Genomic DNA, 17208 nt, shown 5'->3' on the forward strand with positions numbered 1-17208 from the left:
TCTGGCCATAGGAATCTCAGAGGGTTCATTAAGACCAAGAAAACACAAAGCTGCTTAGAAATTGCAGAAGCATAACCTGGGGAGCTGAAACAACATTTACAGACGTAACTGCAGCGACAGCTTTGACCACTCAGCATGGGCAGGCAAAGTAAAAGAAAGAAAGAGAAAGAGGTATTTGGTGCTACAGATCCTCTTACCGTGCTCTGGGCCTTTCAGTGCTAGCCGTGTCTGGTGGTGGGGAAGTATCTCCAGTTTGACATTATCCGCTGCATTGGCCAAAAACTGCGTTGCTTCCGCCAGCGTACAGTACTCCATGCTGGTGCCATCAATGGACAGAATATGGTCTCCTACATGTAATGCACCACATCTATATAAAAGGGGGAAACTTGGTATGATCAGGTATGCTCTTTGCTTGCAAAACGAGTTCTTCTGCCTTCAAACTGGTCATGACAACTATGAACGTGTTCTTTTTTTTCGAGAGACATTTGTGTTTTGTAGGCACTGTCACTGGTCAGACTTTATCTCTATTAATACAAACCTTAAAAACAATTCAGTTAATACAGTATATGCCAAGACATCACTCACAGAACTGCAATGGGGTAGCTGACTCTAAAAATATGTGTGAATGGCAGCAGGATAAAATGAGAAGAGCTTAAGGAGACTCGAATAACTTGGTCACATATCCCTCACACAAGCACCCAGTTCATCATTTTTTGAGTTATAGTTCAAACATTTATTAGTACAAAAGCTGTAAATGATGATGAAATTATGCAGTAGTCAAACAAATAATGAAACCAGGGCTAGCATGGTGACTCTAGGAGTGGGGTAGGGAGGGGGCTATCTGCTAAATCTCGCTGCACTCAAGAGACTGGCTACTGGATGAGTTGAGAAATGCAAACACAGCAGTCAGCATCCCGACGTACCAGTCAAGTGGACAGCTCCTTTAATTGGTTACCCCCTGCGAAATGGGAAAGAACAGAGGGAGAAAATTAAAGCATCCTGCACCATTGAACTGGAGAACACCCCTGGATCAATGGCCGTCACTCTCAAAGTTTCTACTGTAGGGAAAAGCCCACACAGGAGCTGTAGACTCACTGCTACAAGTGGGTGCTACCAAAAGCACCGTTGCCAAAGAGGAGCTACAAGGTAGGGTGGCTGGGGACATGCAGGAGGAATTTGCTGCTGAAACGTAATATTTTAAAAAAATTTAGATAGAGATATGTATATAGAAATATACTGTATATGTAAAAACACACACGCACACACACACACGCACCCCAGGAAAGATCCCACAACTCTGTTCCAGAGGTTCAGACCACTGGGGAAAAATATCTATCTATAATTTTAATGGTTTAAATGGTTTTATTTAAAGGTCTAAATGAAGTGGAAATATTACAGTAAAACAATTTAGAAATACAGAAGCCAGTCTTCCTTATACCCCGCTTGTATTCTAAAATATCAGTAAAAGAATCCAGACATAAGGAGTTTCATTTCACTGTGCCACAAGAATGAGTGATATATTCTAAAAGAACACTTCAAGGTTGCAAAGCCTCAAAATTTACTTCCCTTGACAGCTGTTCCATATGGTGGGCTTACTTCAAGAATTCCAGTGGGTTATGTTTTTTTTAAAACGCTAATCTCTGCCACAGCATTACATTTAATAGCCAGAGCAGACCTCTAAACTCCTGTGTTGCACAGTGCAAGCAGCCAGTCACATATCACATGGCAGCTGGCTTCTGCCACTGAATACGACACAAATGAGCTGAAGGAGATGTGTCCTGGAAGGCTTAGACCCGGCAGTCTGGAACAGCAATCTGACAAAGTGCTGATTTTAAGACGTGCAACCTTGAGAGGAACTGCTTCAGTTGATTTTCTCAAAAAAGGGAAGGTTTCCTTTAAAACCAGACCAAACAGAGAAAGAAGTAAAATGGATGCGTGGACCTGCAGTGTCAGCCCTCTGTCACACTCACCTGTCTGCAATACTTGCAGATTTGATTTTGTCTATGACAATGACCTGTTTGTTGCAGCACATCGAGGTAGTTAGTGCAACTCCGAGAGCAGCACCAGGAGTTTTGGCAACTTCAACTAGCAGTGGCCCAGATGCTGTTGCTACTGAATCTGTTAAAATTAGACAACAAAAGATCAGTATTATACCAATGTGGTATTTATGCCATTTTTACGTTTTCCCCACATAAAATCTCTATGGCTATTCTGTTTCTCTAAACAGATAACATGCCACTTCAAGAAATACTGGAATAGCAGTACTTAAGGTGTCAGTAATCAGCTCTTGATGTTGAAAATGATAAAAGCAAGAGGAAGTTTGTGAATCTGGGATGTCTGAAAGTTTCAGAGTGTGCCAGAATCAGAGATGGACCAGATGAGGGAAACAGGATGTGTGAAGTGAATCATCCTCTTGAACAACTGAAGATAAAAATTATCTGGAATTTAAAACAGACATGCTGGAAAAACAGAATTAATTTTAAAAGTAGAAAATAATCTGAAAAAAATGAGTAAGTGAATAGGTTAGAGAAGGAAGCTAAAGTAATTTTCACAAAAGAAGATGAAGGTCTGTGGACAGCATCTATAATAATCAAATGAAGAAGGTAAAGAAAGGGTCTACAAAAAATCCTTCACAAAAAGAAAGGACATTTTAGGAGAAAATAGTGGAAGTGCAGGAGGTATGACACCTAGAAATAGTAGAAGTTAAAGAAAAATACATGTGAGAAGGTTCAGAAGATTCTTATAACATCCTGTCACTGGACAAAATATTGCCTTACAACAGGACATACACAGTAAATGACCAACACTAAATAAAGAAAACAGGAAAATAAGATGGAGCAACAGCCATGATTGATGACTGTGGTGAGAAACTATACCCAAGAGAGACAAGTGCTAGACACAACAAAGCAAAAAGCAGGCTTCTTCCTAAATGCCAGAACAAAGCAGGCAGTGATCAGGGTGAAGTACGTTCTGGAGACTGGCTGAGAACTCTTACTAACCAATACCCATTGATCAGTGCAGTAAGAGACAGTAAGAGAAGGTTTCCTTTAAGGATATAAAAAGACTGAGACAAACAAAGTGCTATCAGAAGCCTTTGGAGGTGCTTACAATCAGAATAAGAAAAAAATGAATAAATGAAGACTTATGCTGGATCAAAGTTACCAAATGTCCTGCCAGCAATCAGGAGAGATTGGTATTCACAGCATACTGGAGCCAGCTGTAAGGATACAAAGACAATATTCAATTGTGATGTGTCTCACCAGACACTAAGATTGAAGCTGTGTAAGAACTGCACTTGGCTTCCAAGTATGGGGGAGAGGACAGATATAAGATACTCAACTGAGTCTTAAATCTAAAAAAATAGTCAATAAATGTAATACTGTCAGAGAAGAGACTGAAACTGTATTATCACACAAAACTAACAATCTATATAATGACACAAGGAATTGGACAAGAAAGTGATGACCACTCAGTGAAGGTGCTCTTCCTCGTTAGAGTGATGTAGGTAAACTGCATATAAAAACGGAGTGAAAAAAGGTTGGATGAAATAACATGCAATACCAGAAAAGTGTCAGTTAATTATTATAGAACTCCTTTCCCCCCACAATTTGAAATGATTTTTATATTCCTGCTGGTTTGCTTTTTTTTCAAGTTTGAAATCTGAGGGTTTGAATGCGAGATTCAGTAAGTTTGAAAGTGGTCATTAAATCTGAGTGAATAATATTTGTGCCAAACTAGGGCTGAATTTTTAAAGGCTCAGCCTTCACAGGCACTACCAAAATACAAAATGCTCCACAAGCCTGAACTGATCTTTCAATTCTGAGCTGAAAGAATAGAGTCCACCCAGTAGCATTTCTGCCTGGAGCTTCAAGCATTAAGTAGCTTTAATGCTGGATGAACTGCCCTCAGCAGCTACAAGTTTTCCTCTAGTAACCAAAGAAGGAGTTTATCACAATGAAATTCCTGTCTTAGATGACTTGGTTTAGGGTCTAAGCAAGGCAGGGTGCATGCAGTGCCTTGCATACAGCCAAATAAGCATGTGCAGCAGAGCAGAATTTAAGTATTCCCTACTCCCATTCCTGCACTGAGGAACAATTACTTTCATCTTGAACATTCCAGTGGTTTCTGGAGCTAGACACAAGTTTCACATTTACAAATATATGGGAAGAAGATTCAAACAATGTTTGTCATCAGTACCTTGACAAAGGTTTTAACTCACATTGATCCAGAAAATGGCAAAGCCCAACTTGCACAAGTTCTTTCTGCAATGGTTGCCTTGAGGAGAGGAAACTGAATGGAAGTATCTGTTGAGAATGTGTAAATCTTTCAAGATGCTGGTCCTTTTTCTAGTTTACTTGGGAAACTGCATAAGTACAAGCAGCTCATGCCTGAGTGTTATTTCCCAGGTGCCTGTTGAAATGCACTGGGAAGGCAAACCAAGGCAGACAGGATGAATAAATAAGATAACTACATTAGAGGAACCAGAAGAGAAGAAATGGAGTGTGTCTAACAGTGGGAAAGAAGCACAAGGAAGAGAAATCAGAAGGCAATAATCAAGCACACATTCTCTGACAGAGAAGAATTAGTTTTTCATGTTGAAGTAAAGCATGGATATGAAAAATGAATCATACAGGTATGAATTATTCATGTGTGAAGATGTTTCAGTCATTAAGATATTTACACCATGACTGAAGCACTTACACACTACGTTGATTTATTGACTATGTAATTACATAAGATACACTGATGAATATTTGCGTGAAAGACACTCTAGATCTTTGATTTTGTTAATAATTTTTCTCATTTTAGAGTACTGCATCTCAATCACTACAAGAGGCCTGATTAAAACCTCCCAGAGGAAGCAGCATTGCTTTCTGCATGCTAATACATTTCTTCAGCTAGATAGCAGCACACCTTTTTTATTTGACAGCTTAAATTACTGGCAACAAGGGGTTTTATTCTGGATATACTTTTATGATATGTAAATATACTATATGATATGGAAAAGTTCTGGATAAAATAAGCAGTGTTACCAACCTCCTCTGCCTCAAAAGATAATCACAAATCATTTTGAAAGTTGAAAAATGTATTTTTAACCTGATAAAGAGATCACATTACATATGTTTCTCTGTGTCCTTGTAAATGCATACATCTGTTAATCCTTACTGATCCTCATGGTATGTGAAATCCAGGTCAACAACTCGTGGGTGGTGGAGGACAAAAACCACCAAGATTCCCACCATGGGGAAACCAAAAAGCGAGCTGCTTGTATTAGGCAGCAGAGGATCTACATGTGAAACAGTACCTTTAAATGCCCTAGAAAGGGGAAAGCTTCAGTCATAGCCTGCAATCAATAATGACACTAAATCCACAGGAAACCAAACTCTTTTAGTCAATGACGCTTTTTTCCCCTTTCCTTTTGCTTTCCTTTTTTTCCCTTCTTGTACTTAAAGCCAGGAAGTACTGCTATTGAGCTTGTTCCTGTAGGAACACGGAGCTCTGTTGCTACTGTCCTCTGCAGCTTCTCACTTCTCTAACTGCAAGGTTTGCAGTGCTCTTTTATTTTTTTCAAAGTCATGGCAACACCAGGTACAAATCGTTTTTTTGATCAGCTTAAAAGAGCTTGACACAGAGAAAGGATGTCAAAATAGATTTTGATTCTAAAGAGCTAGCTGGACCAATTGAAACCCACAGCTTCAGAAGACTGCTATTGACCTCTCCTGGATGCTGCTGTACTTTATAGCAATGATGTGACAAACAAGGGGATATCTTACTATCTCACACTAATTTTCCAAGCTTCTTCCCTATTAGGTGTTCGCAGACTAACACGTTTTTCACCTTAAAATTGTAGGTCCATGTAGCCTTCTCTGCTGTGATTCTCTGACTAAAAGTGGTCAAAAAAAATCCAGCAAGGTGCTGGTTCAGATCAGAAAAAATGCATAGGTGCTCAAACCTTGTAGTTCCTTCAGTGCCAAGTTTTAACACTTTCGTAGTAGTGCCTTCACAGATCTAAATGTGCCTCACTTATGTTAAAACCATAACACAGTTTTTCATAGAAATAATTTTTCTTGATCAAAGAAGTGTGGTCTCCTACTCCTCACATCTTTTTTTGTTCCCTTCATACAAAATCTCTCCAGCCTACAAATAGCAAGTATGGTTGGACAGCTGGACTTGCTGATCTTAGAGGTCTTTTCCAACCATAACAATTCTATGATTCTAAGTAAAGCAATTTCTCCCTCAGTCCCTTTTCTCCATTGAGTTCTTGTCTGTACACTTGAAACTTTATTTTCTTTATCCTTTTCTGTACCCCTAATTTTTATATCCAGTACCTGTGTGCCTCATTTTCAGACTAGAGGATCATAGAAGCATATCTTAGTGAAGTTAAGGAAGATTGTTAAGAACTGGAAAAAAACCTGAAATCTTTTACACTCTTGCCTTTAAGAGCAAAAAGTTGGAACATTTACAGAAAATCATGATTGAAGAAATCAGTTTCAATCCCCTCATCACTCCCAAATGCCTTAGACTATATTCTTGCTATCCTTTGCTCTCTCTGTGCTTTTCTTAATTCATAAAAATCAACGATCCTTTTCCAGTACCCACTCAGCAATCAGATATGCAGCAGCTCTGATGTATAAGGGACAATCACTGTTCTCCAAAGAACCTGTTGAGTAAATTTTCATAGAAGGACACTCACAAATCCTTAAATGCAGAAATGCACCACCCTTTCCTTGAACTTGCTTTCTTCAACAAAACCCAACAGAATGCAGGGGAAGGATGTGTGTGCATTTGTGTACACAAGCCAGTGTGAGTTCCAGAAAGGGTCCAATACAAAACACTCCATTTCAGTCAGTTTTTACTACAGAAAGGTTGAGACATCCCAGCAAGCCACCGTCAGCACTCAGCACACAAGCAGAAGGTACTTAGAAATGGCAGTGATGAGTCTGGTGTGTAAGGCACAGAATAAGCAGCAAAATCTGTGCCTTTATTTGGCATCTCAGTCTCATCTCAGTTGAGAATAACATACAATGTTGGTTGCCCAGAGAAGTTGCAGAATGTTTTGAAGAAATCCAAGTGCTTGGGTTTTTTCCCTTACTTGAAAGAAAAAATAAGTAGGAGAAGCTCTTCTGTACATATGTATCTATTTAGCAGGTTGCCCAGAGAAACTCTGGTTGCTGCATCCTCGGCAGTATTCAAGGCCGAGATGGACAGGGCTCTGAGCAACCTTGTCTAGTGGAAGGTGTCCCTGCCCATGGCAGGGGGATTGGAACTGGATGATCTTTAAGGTCCCTTCCAACCTAAATCCTTCCATGATTGACAGAATACTCAATGGCAGGGAAAGAACAGCAGGTGTGGTTGTGCCAGTCCACTCAGAATCAGCATGCTAGGGATTAGCCCCCCTGTTTTCTGTGTGAAGAAACAAGAGTTGAGATGTTAAAAGCTATTTGCTTTTTGTAACAGAAATGGATAAAAACACCATAGGCTTGCCACCATGAGTTTTGAGTATTTGCCATTGCTTAGGAAGCCAGATTGCTGAAATGCAAAACTCAAAGCCGATATGTATCTTACAGGGCACTTGAAATCCACAGCTAGTTGTACAAACTTGAGACCAAATAACCAATGCAAAGAACAGGCAGGACTTCAAACAGACTTGATGAATTTAATTTCTAAGACGTGTGGCTTTAGCAGCGACACTCTCCATACAGACCATTTTGCAGGGTCCTTTACAGTACTGCTCAGCTGACAGCAGAGCAACATAAAAGCACTCAGGGACTCTGTGGGCATTCACATCCACTTTTCTTCATTAACCCACATGACTATTCATTACTGTCAGGCAGTATCTTAAACTACACTTAATGAATCTTGTCATTCTCTGTGTGGTTTTTGTATTCTTAACGACTATTTCTTTTATGTGGATACCAGCCCAAAAAAACTACTTTTTTGTGTCCATTAAAACATTTTCTCTGTAAGACTGATACACTGAAAGTTGTCCCAGCTCCTCACAGTCCAGTGGCAAGAGTGCATTCCTAGCTGTGACAGTAAGATTCATAATCCTCTGTCATGCTGTGGCTCCTCTATTTCCCTTCTCATGTCTCCCTGAGACTGCCACAGATACAGGCAGTCAGCTTGCCTGCCTGTCCATGATCTCTCACAAAACAAGAGCCACAACCAGAAACAAGTCTGCAAGAGAAAGATCTGCTGCAAGTAGGGAAGCTTTTCTCTACCTTCCGCATTCCTTTGTGCTTCCATCCACTTACATCTTTCTTCTTTTTTCTCCAGGTTTCACCAAGTCACAGCTGAAAAGTGTTCACAAAACCCTACTTTTGGCCCTGTTCATCTACATAATAAAGCACTTAGGCTATCTTGCTAACATTTTAAACTTCCTTTGTAGGGGCATTTTCATTCACTTTTTTACAGCAATTGGATGACTAGCCAAGTCTCTTACAGAGAACTGAGTGAGGGTTATTTAAATATTAATTTGTTTGGGTGGTGGAGGTGGGAGCATGGGAGGTCGCTTATTTATGTAACATCCTTTCCCTGTACTGCAAAGATTATTTGGTCTCCATTTCGCAAAGAAAGGATATAATTATGTATTTTTAAAGATGATCTAATTAAGAAATTGAGATTGGGATCATGGGCCAATGGTTTCAAGAGGGAATGTAGCAGCAAGGAAGAGAGGCAGGAATAAGACATCTGAAGTGTTTAAAGGCCACAGCAACAACATTCAAGATGCCCTACAGCTGGGTAGCACCGTATCACTCATTCGGAGTAATATCACTTGATTCCTCATACGTTTGTGACTAAAGGTCATAAATGAACAACATACAGGGCATGATTCATGGTACTGGCTTTGGTATTCTGTTCTACTAATACTGCATAATGTTTGCACCCTGGCTTTGCTCATGCTTCATTTAGCAGAGTAACCTTTTATTCATCTCAGATCTTATGGGCAAAATAAAATCAATGACAGCTAGCAAGCTCTAAAAAGGATTTCTGGAAAGCTAAGAAAGCTGTGAACCTGTTGGAGTAGGTCCAGTGGAGGGCCATGAAGATGCTCAGAGTGCTGGAGCACCTCTCCTGTGAGGATGGGCTGAGAGAGCTGGGGTTGTTCCGGCTGGGGAAGAGAAGGCTCTGGGATGACCTCATTGTGGCCTTTCAGTACTTGAAGGAAGCTTATAAAAAAGATGGAGAGTGACTTTTTACATGGGCAGACAGTGATAGGACATGGCGGACCAGTTGTAAACTAAAACAGAGATTTAGTTTAGCTGTTAGGAGGAAATTCTTTACCAGAAGGTGGTAAAGCACAGGTACAGGCTGTCTAGAGAAGCTGTGGATGCCGCATTCCTGGGCATGTTAAAGGCCAGGTTTGATTGGGCCCTAGACAACATAATGTAGTGGGTAGCATCCCTGCCCATGGCAGAGAGGTTGGAACTAGATGATGGTTAGGGTCTCTTCCAACCCAAACTATTCTATGATTCTATGAAATAGAGTAAGCTGGCAATATATTACAAGTAATATTTGCCAAGAAAGGATGGCAGTTTTTAATAATAAAAAAATGATTTAAAAATTAAATATTGTTCTTGTTCAAAGTGTCAGTGTCAGTCTCCAAGGCCCAACTTACAATATAACATAAAATATGTGCGCTCCTTCTGTTCCCTTGATTTTTTGGGTATTGCATGTTTCAGGCAGGGTGTAGTATGAGTAAGAGCTGTTCTAATTTGACCTGGCTGAACTAGAAGGGCAAAAACAGAACTAAAAAAATATATACATATATAAAATAGTGTATTTTCCATTACTGCAAGTAACAGGAAAGCACTGGAGCTGCTGGTCTACTAAAACTGAAAGAAAGATTATGGAGTTCACAGGAAAAAAACCATGAAATTGCTGCTAAGGAAAAAAGACACCAATGGCATTTTATACCCTCTCACCTTTAGAACAATCAGATTTCAAAAATGATAAATAGGAATAATTCCAAGAGGATGCCAGCAGAATGAACGATAGCCAAATCAGAGAGACCTCTCAACCTCAGAATGGAAAATGGAGACATTATTCTCTAAACAAATGTGCCACCTATTATCCCCCCTATACACAAGCAATTTAATATTCTTGTCAACTGACTGGCACAGTCTTTCAATTTTCCTCTTGTTGCCTAATTCTTGCAGCTCATTCATATACCTCTAATTCAGCCAAGTTCGTCAAATCAAAAGCTTAGGAGCTGCCTTTACCTAATTTTGTACTTTGCAACCTTAGCCCCACCATCCTTCTCAGCTAAGAAATGTCACTAACTAGTTGAAGAACCATCCCTGCCCTCAAAATGCTCCCACAGTCTGGGTGTGGATATATCCAAAATCATCTTGGGACTTTTTCAGACTTCCTCTCATGTTCAGACCATAAAAGCCTGCCTAAACTCCTTTTGCTCAAAAGACTTCCCCCAGTTCTCAGGATGCTGCCTCTTCCTATTAATTGTTTCAAACTCACACCTTGCACTAGGCCCCTTCCCTGCTCAAAAGCTGTATAAAATCCCAATCTCTTAATTTATCTGTGCTTTTCTTTTCATGTGCCCTCTTAATTTAAAACACTATTTGTCTACTGCACAATTTACAGCATAAAAGGGACTTGGTATATGACACCTGTACAGAAAATCCTGGATCTGCCTCTTTGAGGATAGTCTGACTGCATTTTAAATAAGTCCAGGCCCTGAAATTTTCTGCCTTTGTAACTCAAGAAGGAATACCATATAGACAATTCAGGTCTTAAAGAATTCACTTAAAGAACTATTAAGAAGTCAGATCTCTACCCCTGATGGCAGCCCACCATTTCAGAACTTGGGAGCCTATAAGTATATCTTTATGGTAGTTTGGCAACCTGAGCTTCAAATACTACCTTTCCATTGAAGGATGGCTCCTGAAAACTGCCCTTAAACACTATATAGCATTAGATTGATTGTGAAATGTTTGCAGAAGTCAGCAGTGATGGAATTCTGACTGTGTTTCATTCCAGGAATGAAACTTACAAAAAATTGTTTTTAAAAACCATCTTCCAAAATGAGACAGACTTCCAGAATGGTGCAAATAATAAGTCCTCTGCTGAGGCCCTGCAATACAAAACACTATTTTTTCTATTGCACAAAGCATAGATAAAATCAAAAAAACACTGAATCACAGAATGGTTTGGGTTGGGAGGGACCTTAAAGATCATCTAGTCTCAGCCCCCTGCCACAAGCAGGGACACTTTCCACTAGACCAGGTTGCTGAAAGCCCAATCCAACCTGTTCTTGCACACTTCCAATGATGGGATATCCAAAACTTCTCTGGGCCTGACAGACAGATACATATGTCCAAGACAACTTCCAACACTTTTTTTCCTCCTCCAAGGAGGACAGGAAATAAAATGCACAAGAACTTTGATATCTTCAAAACTCTCCATGTCTTGCATGATTCTGTGTCTGACTAATCACAACAAATAGAACAAGTAGGAGCAACACAATCTGCACCTCTGCCAGCAAACTAAGACACAGCTGGTGTGTCGAATTTTACATCAGCCAACCTCAAAAGCATGTCCTTAAGTACACTATAGATAATATAAAGAGCTGCAGTGCTCATCAATTATGCCTACTTGATACAAAGTCCCTACGCTTCATCTAACAGGAACAGTAATAGTTTGAATAGGACTGGATTCTCTTCAAAAGCCTACAGAGCACAAAACCCCTCACTGCTGTCATTCATAGATGGGAACAAACACTGCGAACACCCAAGCACCCAAACTTTGCATTGAGCTGACAGTGCCCATGTGTCCAAGGCTCCACCGGGATGAGGAATCTCAGATAATCCCAAAAGCTCCAAAGCTCCAGAGCAAAGGTGTGCCATGGGTAGTTTGGACACCTGGATAAGAGAACAGTTAAGGCAAATAAGGACAAGTCAATGCTGTGTTAGTGAGATAACTCAGCTGCCCCTCTCTCTGCCACAGTGGCGGGAGCTGAAGCCCTGGAAACAGCGGAGCCACATAAGCAAGATGCTGAGCCTGTGACAGCCACTCCTGCTTGTCAACAGGATGAGTGACCCAAGCACAGCCCCATTCCATACAGCTGGGCTGCTTGGGGTACGTGAGCTGCACAACTGGACCTTGCTCATGGGTCCTCTGTACTGAGACATACCAACTTATACATTCGTGGTTACTTATTATTTGCATGTGTTAGTGACCTCTGCACAGAAGCTAATTGCAGTCTCTGCCTTGGAAAGCTGACCTTGGGTGTGCTTCTGCTAACATTGACATCAACTGACTTGGTTTGGTTGAACAGGCAGGAGTTTCAGACTAGTCTAAAACTCTCCTCTGCAAAGCCTATTAGCTAACTATGAACCAGAAGAAAAGAAAAATTAAACTGTACATTCCTGTTCATAACAGATAATACGAGTTTCTAATCCTACAAATGTGTATATTGGTACCACTTTTTTCACCCGAAACTTTGGTCTCTTCCATAATCTGTGCTCTAGCACAGATGTCTTAAAAATAACTGATGCATTGGCACAGCCACAGTATAAAAGGCTACCATGCAGAAGGTCGAGGCTGAGATCTGACCTGGAGATTTTTGTACTGAGGACCAGTGAGAGTTTTTCTGCTCTCAGGGGTTGCACAAACTGGTAAAGTGAGTCAGAAAACATTTTATTAACTGCCCTCTCTGCTTTGGTAGTGCCTAAGCAGCAGTTCAGTAAAAACATTTCAAATAAACAGAGAAAGTAGTTTAGGTAAATTGCCCTTAAATCCAACACAGAAGCCATGGTTCTAAACATAAATGCTTTGATCCCTCATTGCAAAAGTAATCTAGGATTGCCTATGTATTTCCAGCTTTCCCCTTTTCAGTACTTGCCCCAAACAATACAGAACAGTACTACTGGGAGTATTCACACATTTAAAGTGAAAGAAAGTTTCTATATCCCCTCTTCTCTGCAGCATACATTTCCAGCAAAACCAATTCCCCACATTTCTGCTCCCAAAATCCCAACTAAGCAATAACCTCTAGAAACTCAAGTGGCCCATAACTGTTAAGAGTCATAGCAATGAGAAGGGCACTCTATCATCTGCTACTCAGCAGACAGCCTGCCAGCTTGCTGCCAGGGTCACCTTTGGCAAGGTTCCCATGTGGCTCCTCCTTTGCTGCAGGACAAGCCATTTACCTCCTGCCAGAGCAGCTCCCACTGCCAGGCTCGGAGGGGCTCCAGGTTCTCTCATGCCCCTGTCTGGTGACTTTTTTCTTTAGCAAGATGTTCCAGTGCTTATATGAGCAATTAAGCAATTACTGAATTTATGTAAAGGAGAAACTGTGAAAAGCCTTCTCCATCTGTGTTTCTTTTTGTTTGTTTCTTTGGTTTTGGCTGTGTTTTTTTTCTTTTACCAGTGAAATCCACCCAAATTTACCAAAGCTGTAAAGATTTTGAAAAATTAGAGGTCACAGTGTTCAGAAGACTATTCCATACAATGCTGCTGAGCTGACCATAACAGAAAGACTGTGCTTATGTAAGTTGTAAAAAACCCCAAATGAGAAGTTGATTAAAATCTGCAGAACATCAGTATAAATCATCATAAAAATACATGTACACCAATAAAGATGAGAAGCGTCTGTTTACAAACAGAAGGACATTAAAAGGAAAATATTACGGTCACCATGTGGGCACAAAGCACTTCAAACCTAATGATCCCCAGAATGAATATTGCCTGGATGTACTTATTTTTACCTCCCTTCTTTAATTAAATAAGCACATATACTTCCTTCTCCAAGAGCCTCATGTGGAAGGTAGATAGTGAATATTAATGAGTAGGAACACTTTTCCCTTTTTTTTCCATGCTCATGCCTTAATTATTACACAGTATTCTCAATCTTCTCTGAGCATATGTGGTGGGGGAGAGCTGTTGTATGCTGCAGCCACTGAGTATTCCCTACAACACACATTTATTAATGATTTTCTCTTACAACCACACTTTAGAGCAAAAGCATGGTGTTTTCCCCACTGTAGAGATAAACAAACAAGGATGAAAGAAATAAAGGTTGAAAGCATCCATTTGTCTGGAGAGGACAGTTTAAGACACCTATGTTGGGGTTCACTGTACCAAAATGCAGACCTCTGTAGGGCAGACCTGAAGTAGCTACACCTGAGCCTAAACTCTCTCTACAACCATCCAAGAAAACTGGCATTTGACAAATGTGTTTCACCTGCTCCAGTTTAGGCATCTGCATCAAGATGAGATCAGCTTTTTTTAGAACATTTCTCTCAGGACTGTTTTTCAGATCACTTAGTACTACGCAGCGTGTGACTGTGGAAGGTAAAATGTATGCAATCATTCCAATTAAAATTTGTAATGTAACATATGCACCAAGGCATTTGAGTAAGGCTGCATGGGCATCTTTAATTCTTACATTTCTAATCCCTGAAGAGCTGAACTGAAAGAAACTTTGCAAACACAAGAAAAAACTTCTCCCATATACACAAAATCTTTTGGAAAAGCTGACACAAAATGCTGCTTCTCCTGAGCACACTGAGCTGAGCTGTACTGTTTCAAAGACTTCCAAATGTAGCTAAGTTTGGGTGGATATTTACGGGGATAAGCAGAAGAGACTTTCCTGGAAAAGGCTTTCTGTCCCTCAACCAGTACCCATTCAACTGCATGTCTGTTTTCCAGTGCTTCAAACAGACATGTCTTTACAATGCGAAGTTTCTCCAACTTTCTCATCCTAGGCAAAACAACTTTCTCTAAATTCATTCCTGGAAATGGCAGAACAATTTTGCCTGAAAGTGCTTCACAAGAAAATACAAAAAGCAGATCTAGGCAGTTACCTGGGGGAAGGTAGAAGAGGGCCACAAGAAAAGCCTTAGTGTAAACTGCTCAAGTTTTCACTGTTCTTAAAATCATGGGTTTAACTGTAAATCAGTTTACGGAAGTATCAAAAAAGCCCTTCCTCCAGCAAGGGCGATCTTAAAGACACAAAGAAAGGACAAATCCTTTCTTGTTCACTTTCCCTTTGCAGCTGATTTCTAGTTTAAACATAGCAGCTGATGCTTCTCTCACATTCCATATCCAACTAAAGAATGGCAGGATGTACTGAGAGAGACCACCAGCATCAATGCCTTGCCATGATTTATAAAATCAAATGCTGACATTTGAAATCTGGTCTGTTATGTGAAAGCCAAAAAATAAATAAAATTAAATGCATGGTGGCTGTTCATCTTATAGTTTCTCTGGCATGTTCAAGGGTAGAGACTTTTGCTGTGATCTAGATCCAAAGTGAGATGACCTCTAAAGCTTAGCCCAAAACTGGCTATTTCATGTGTGTACACCCCGTTCCCATGCTAATGCTAGAGTAGCAGAAGAGAAATATCTTAGCAAAGGGGTGAAGAGAAAATGGGCCTGGCATGTTCTTTTCTCATTAGTAGAAAGGAGAGGACTAAGTGGTAACTGGGCATAATTAAACATTTTAAACAGTACAATTTTAAAGTAATCTGCATCAGTCAGGTCTTTGCAATACAAGTCTTTTCTACACTTCAGACTTGAGTTGGCTGTGGAATCCCTAATCTTATGTTAGCAAGAAAATAAAACACTGATTCAGTGGTGTAAACAGTGCTTAAATTAGAAAACTTTTATGCTGGCAGAATACATATTTGTTGTTATAAACTTGGTGTCCATTTGGTGAGAACTGAGGAGGGGGACAAAGAAACACAGGTCTGCTATTTCCCTTAAAGCAAAGCTCTTCAAACAATAGGACATGAGTTTATTTTTTTGCCTTTGGGTCCTATTTTAAATCCCAGCTGAAATCAATTAAAGAAGGTCTTCTGACTGAGTCAAACAGGCTTGGACTGGACCTCAGTTAACTTCATGAAGGCACCTGACCTACAGATCAATGATTCTTGTTCTCCTAAGCACTTATGACAACACACTGAAGTACTGCTGTGGGATAGGTGTTAGATGCAGCTTCATGTGCATGCAAAACCTACTAAATTCTGTAGAGAGAATCACCTAGCAGAGCATATTCAACAATCAAGACAAAGGCATTTCCTAAATTAAACATTTATTTTCAAAGAAGGAAGTTAAATGTAAATAACAGCAGCTAGGTGTAAACTGCTGGTGGCCTCCCTGAGCCAAAAAATGCCATGAAGAATTGCAGGGAGAGATGTTTTAGATTTTCTTTGCAGCTGTGGGGATGTTGTGTCAAAATCCTATTAAGGACAGAGAAGAAACCACAGGGTCTGTGTGTCTGCAGTTCAATTTTTCTTTTTTAATTTTCTTTCTTTTTTTCTTTTTTTTTAATTTTAAGCTTCTTGAAGCCTTTAGATTTCAATCAAGAACTCAGGCAAGATTACCTGAATCAGCAACAGCCATTGAATATAAAATAAAGGATAAAGAAAAACTCAGTGAGGAGTTTTTAAAAAAAAGTGTTGAGGGATTTCCTAAGCAATGTAAGACACATCCCAAAGCTTTGCCTCAAGGTATACATATTACCATCTTTTCATGTATACAACCTTTGGATTATCTGGCAGAAAAAAGGGAAACTAACCCTATAATCCAGTGGCAATTTGGGTTAGAGATGTCTGTATGTAAATACAGTACAATAGGAAACCTTATCCTAAAGAGCCCCTTCATTCTCATTAGCATCCCCATCTCAGCTCCCCTGTTGTCTGCCCCTTTTTCTCCCCAGAGCCTCATTGCCTTTGATGCTCTACAGCCAATTTCATCTCTTGGCAAAGCCCTACTCTGCTTCCAGTTTCATGGAGGCAACCTGAGAGTCTGGGTCACCACATGACTTAGGACTCACTTCAAGAAAGAGAGCTTTTATACTGATGTGGGTTCTGCATGTAAAAATGCAGTTTTATCAGCCAGGGAAGAAATGTCTGGAGCCACATAGGAGGAAGGAAGAAACTTCAGCTTGCCACAGCTTTACCTGCAACCTTGGGAAGCTGTCCTATCCTTCATTACTCATCTCTTCAGGAGGGCTCAGCACTCTTTTTTTGGCTGCAGTGGGCCATGACTTTTCTGCTAGAGTCAGAATTTCAATTAAAGATGAAACCAGTAAATGGTCCAGATAAGTATTCTTCGTAAAATCATTGCCACCCTCTTTTCCTCCTCCAAGAAGAAAAAAGGTACGATATGGATGAAACCTGCAGTCAGGTGCTTGCCTTTGGTTTACTCTGAATGCAAGTTTAATTATCACCGAAACATTTTGTT

At 40.1% G+C, this 17208-nt stretch overlaps 1 protein-coding gene across 5 annotated transcripts in view; it reads right to left on the reverse strand.

Moving 5' to 3' along the window:
* Positions 1-13: 13 nt before the first annotated feature.
* LOC121672687 (glutamate receptor-interacting protein 1-like) overlaps positions 14-17208 on the reverse strand; it is a 175581-nt gene continuing 158386 nt past the window's right edge. For 2 of the 5 annotated variants that reach the window (XM_042045425.1, XM_042045427.1), the window contains 2 exons: positions 1971-2118; positions 16-367 (listed from right to left, as the gene is read on the reverse strand). In XM_042045425.1, the coding sequence (XP_041901359.1) occupies positions 97-367; positions 1971-2118 (419 nt within the window). In that variant the 3' untranslated portion in view covers positions 16-96. Of the gene's footprint in view, positions 368-923; positions 959-1970; positions 2119-17208 lie in introns of all 5 variants that reach the window. The other 3 variants (XM_042045428.1, XM_042045426.1, XM_042045424.1) reach the window with 3 other exon arrangements.

This window comes from Corvus kubaryi, unplaced genomic scaffold (assembly GCF_017639235.1).
Source record: "Corvus kubaryi isolate FWS band 111438036 unplaced genomic scaffold, C.kubaryi_AGA036_p1.0 64853, whole genome shotgun sequence".
Classification (NCBI taxonomy): domain Eukaryota; kingdom Metazoa; phylum Chordata; class Aves; order Passeriformes; family Corvidae; genus Corvus; species Corvus kubaryi.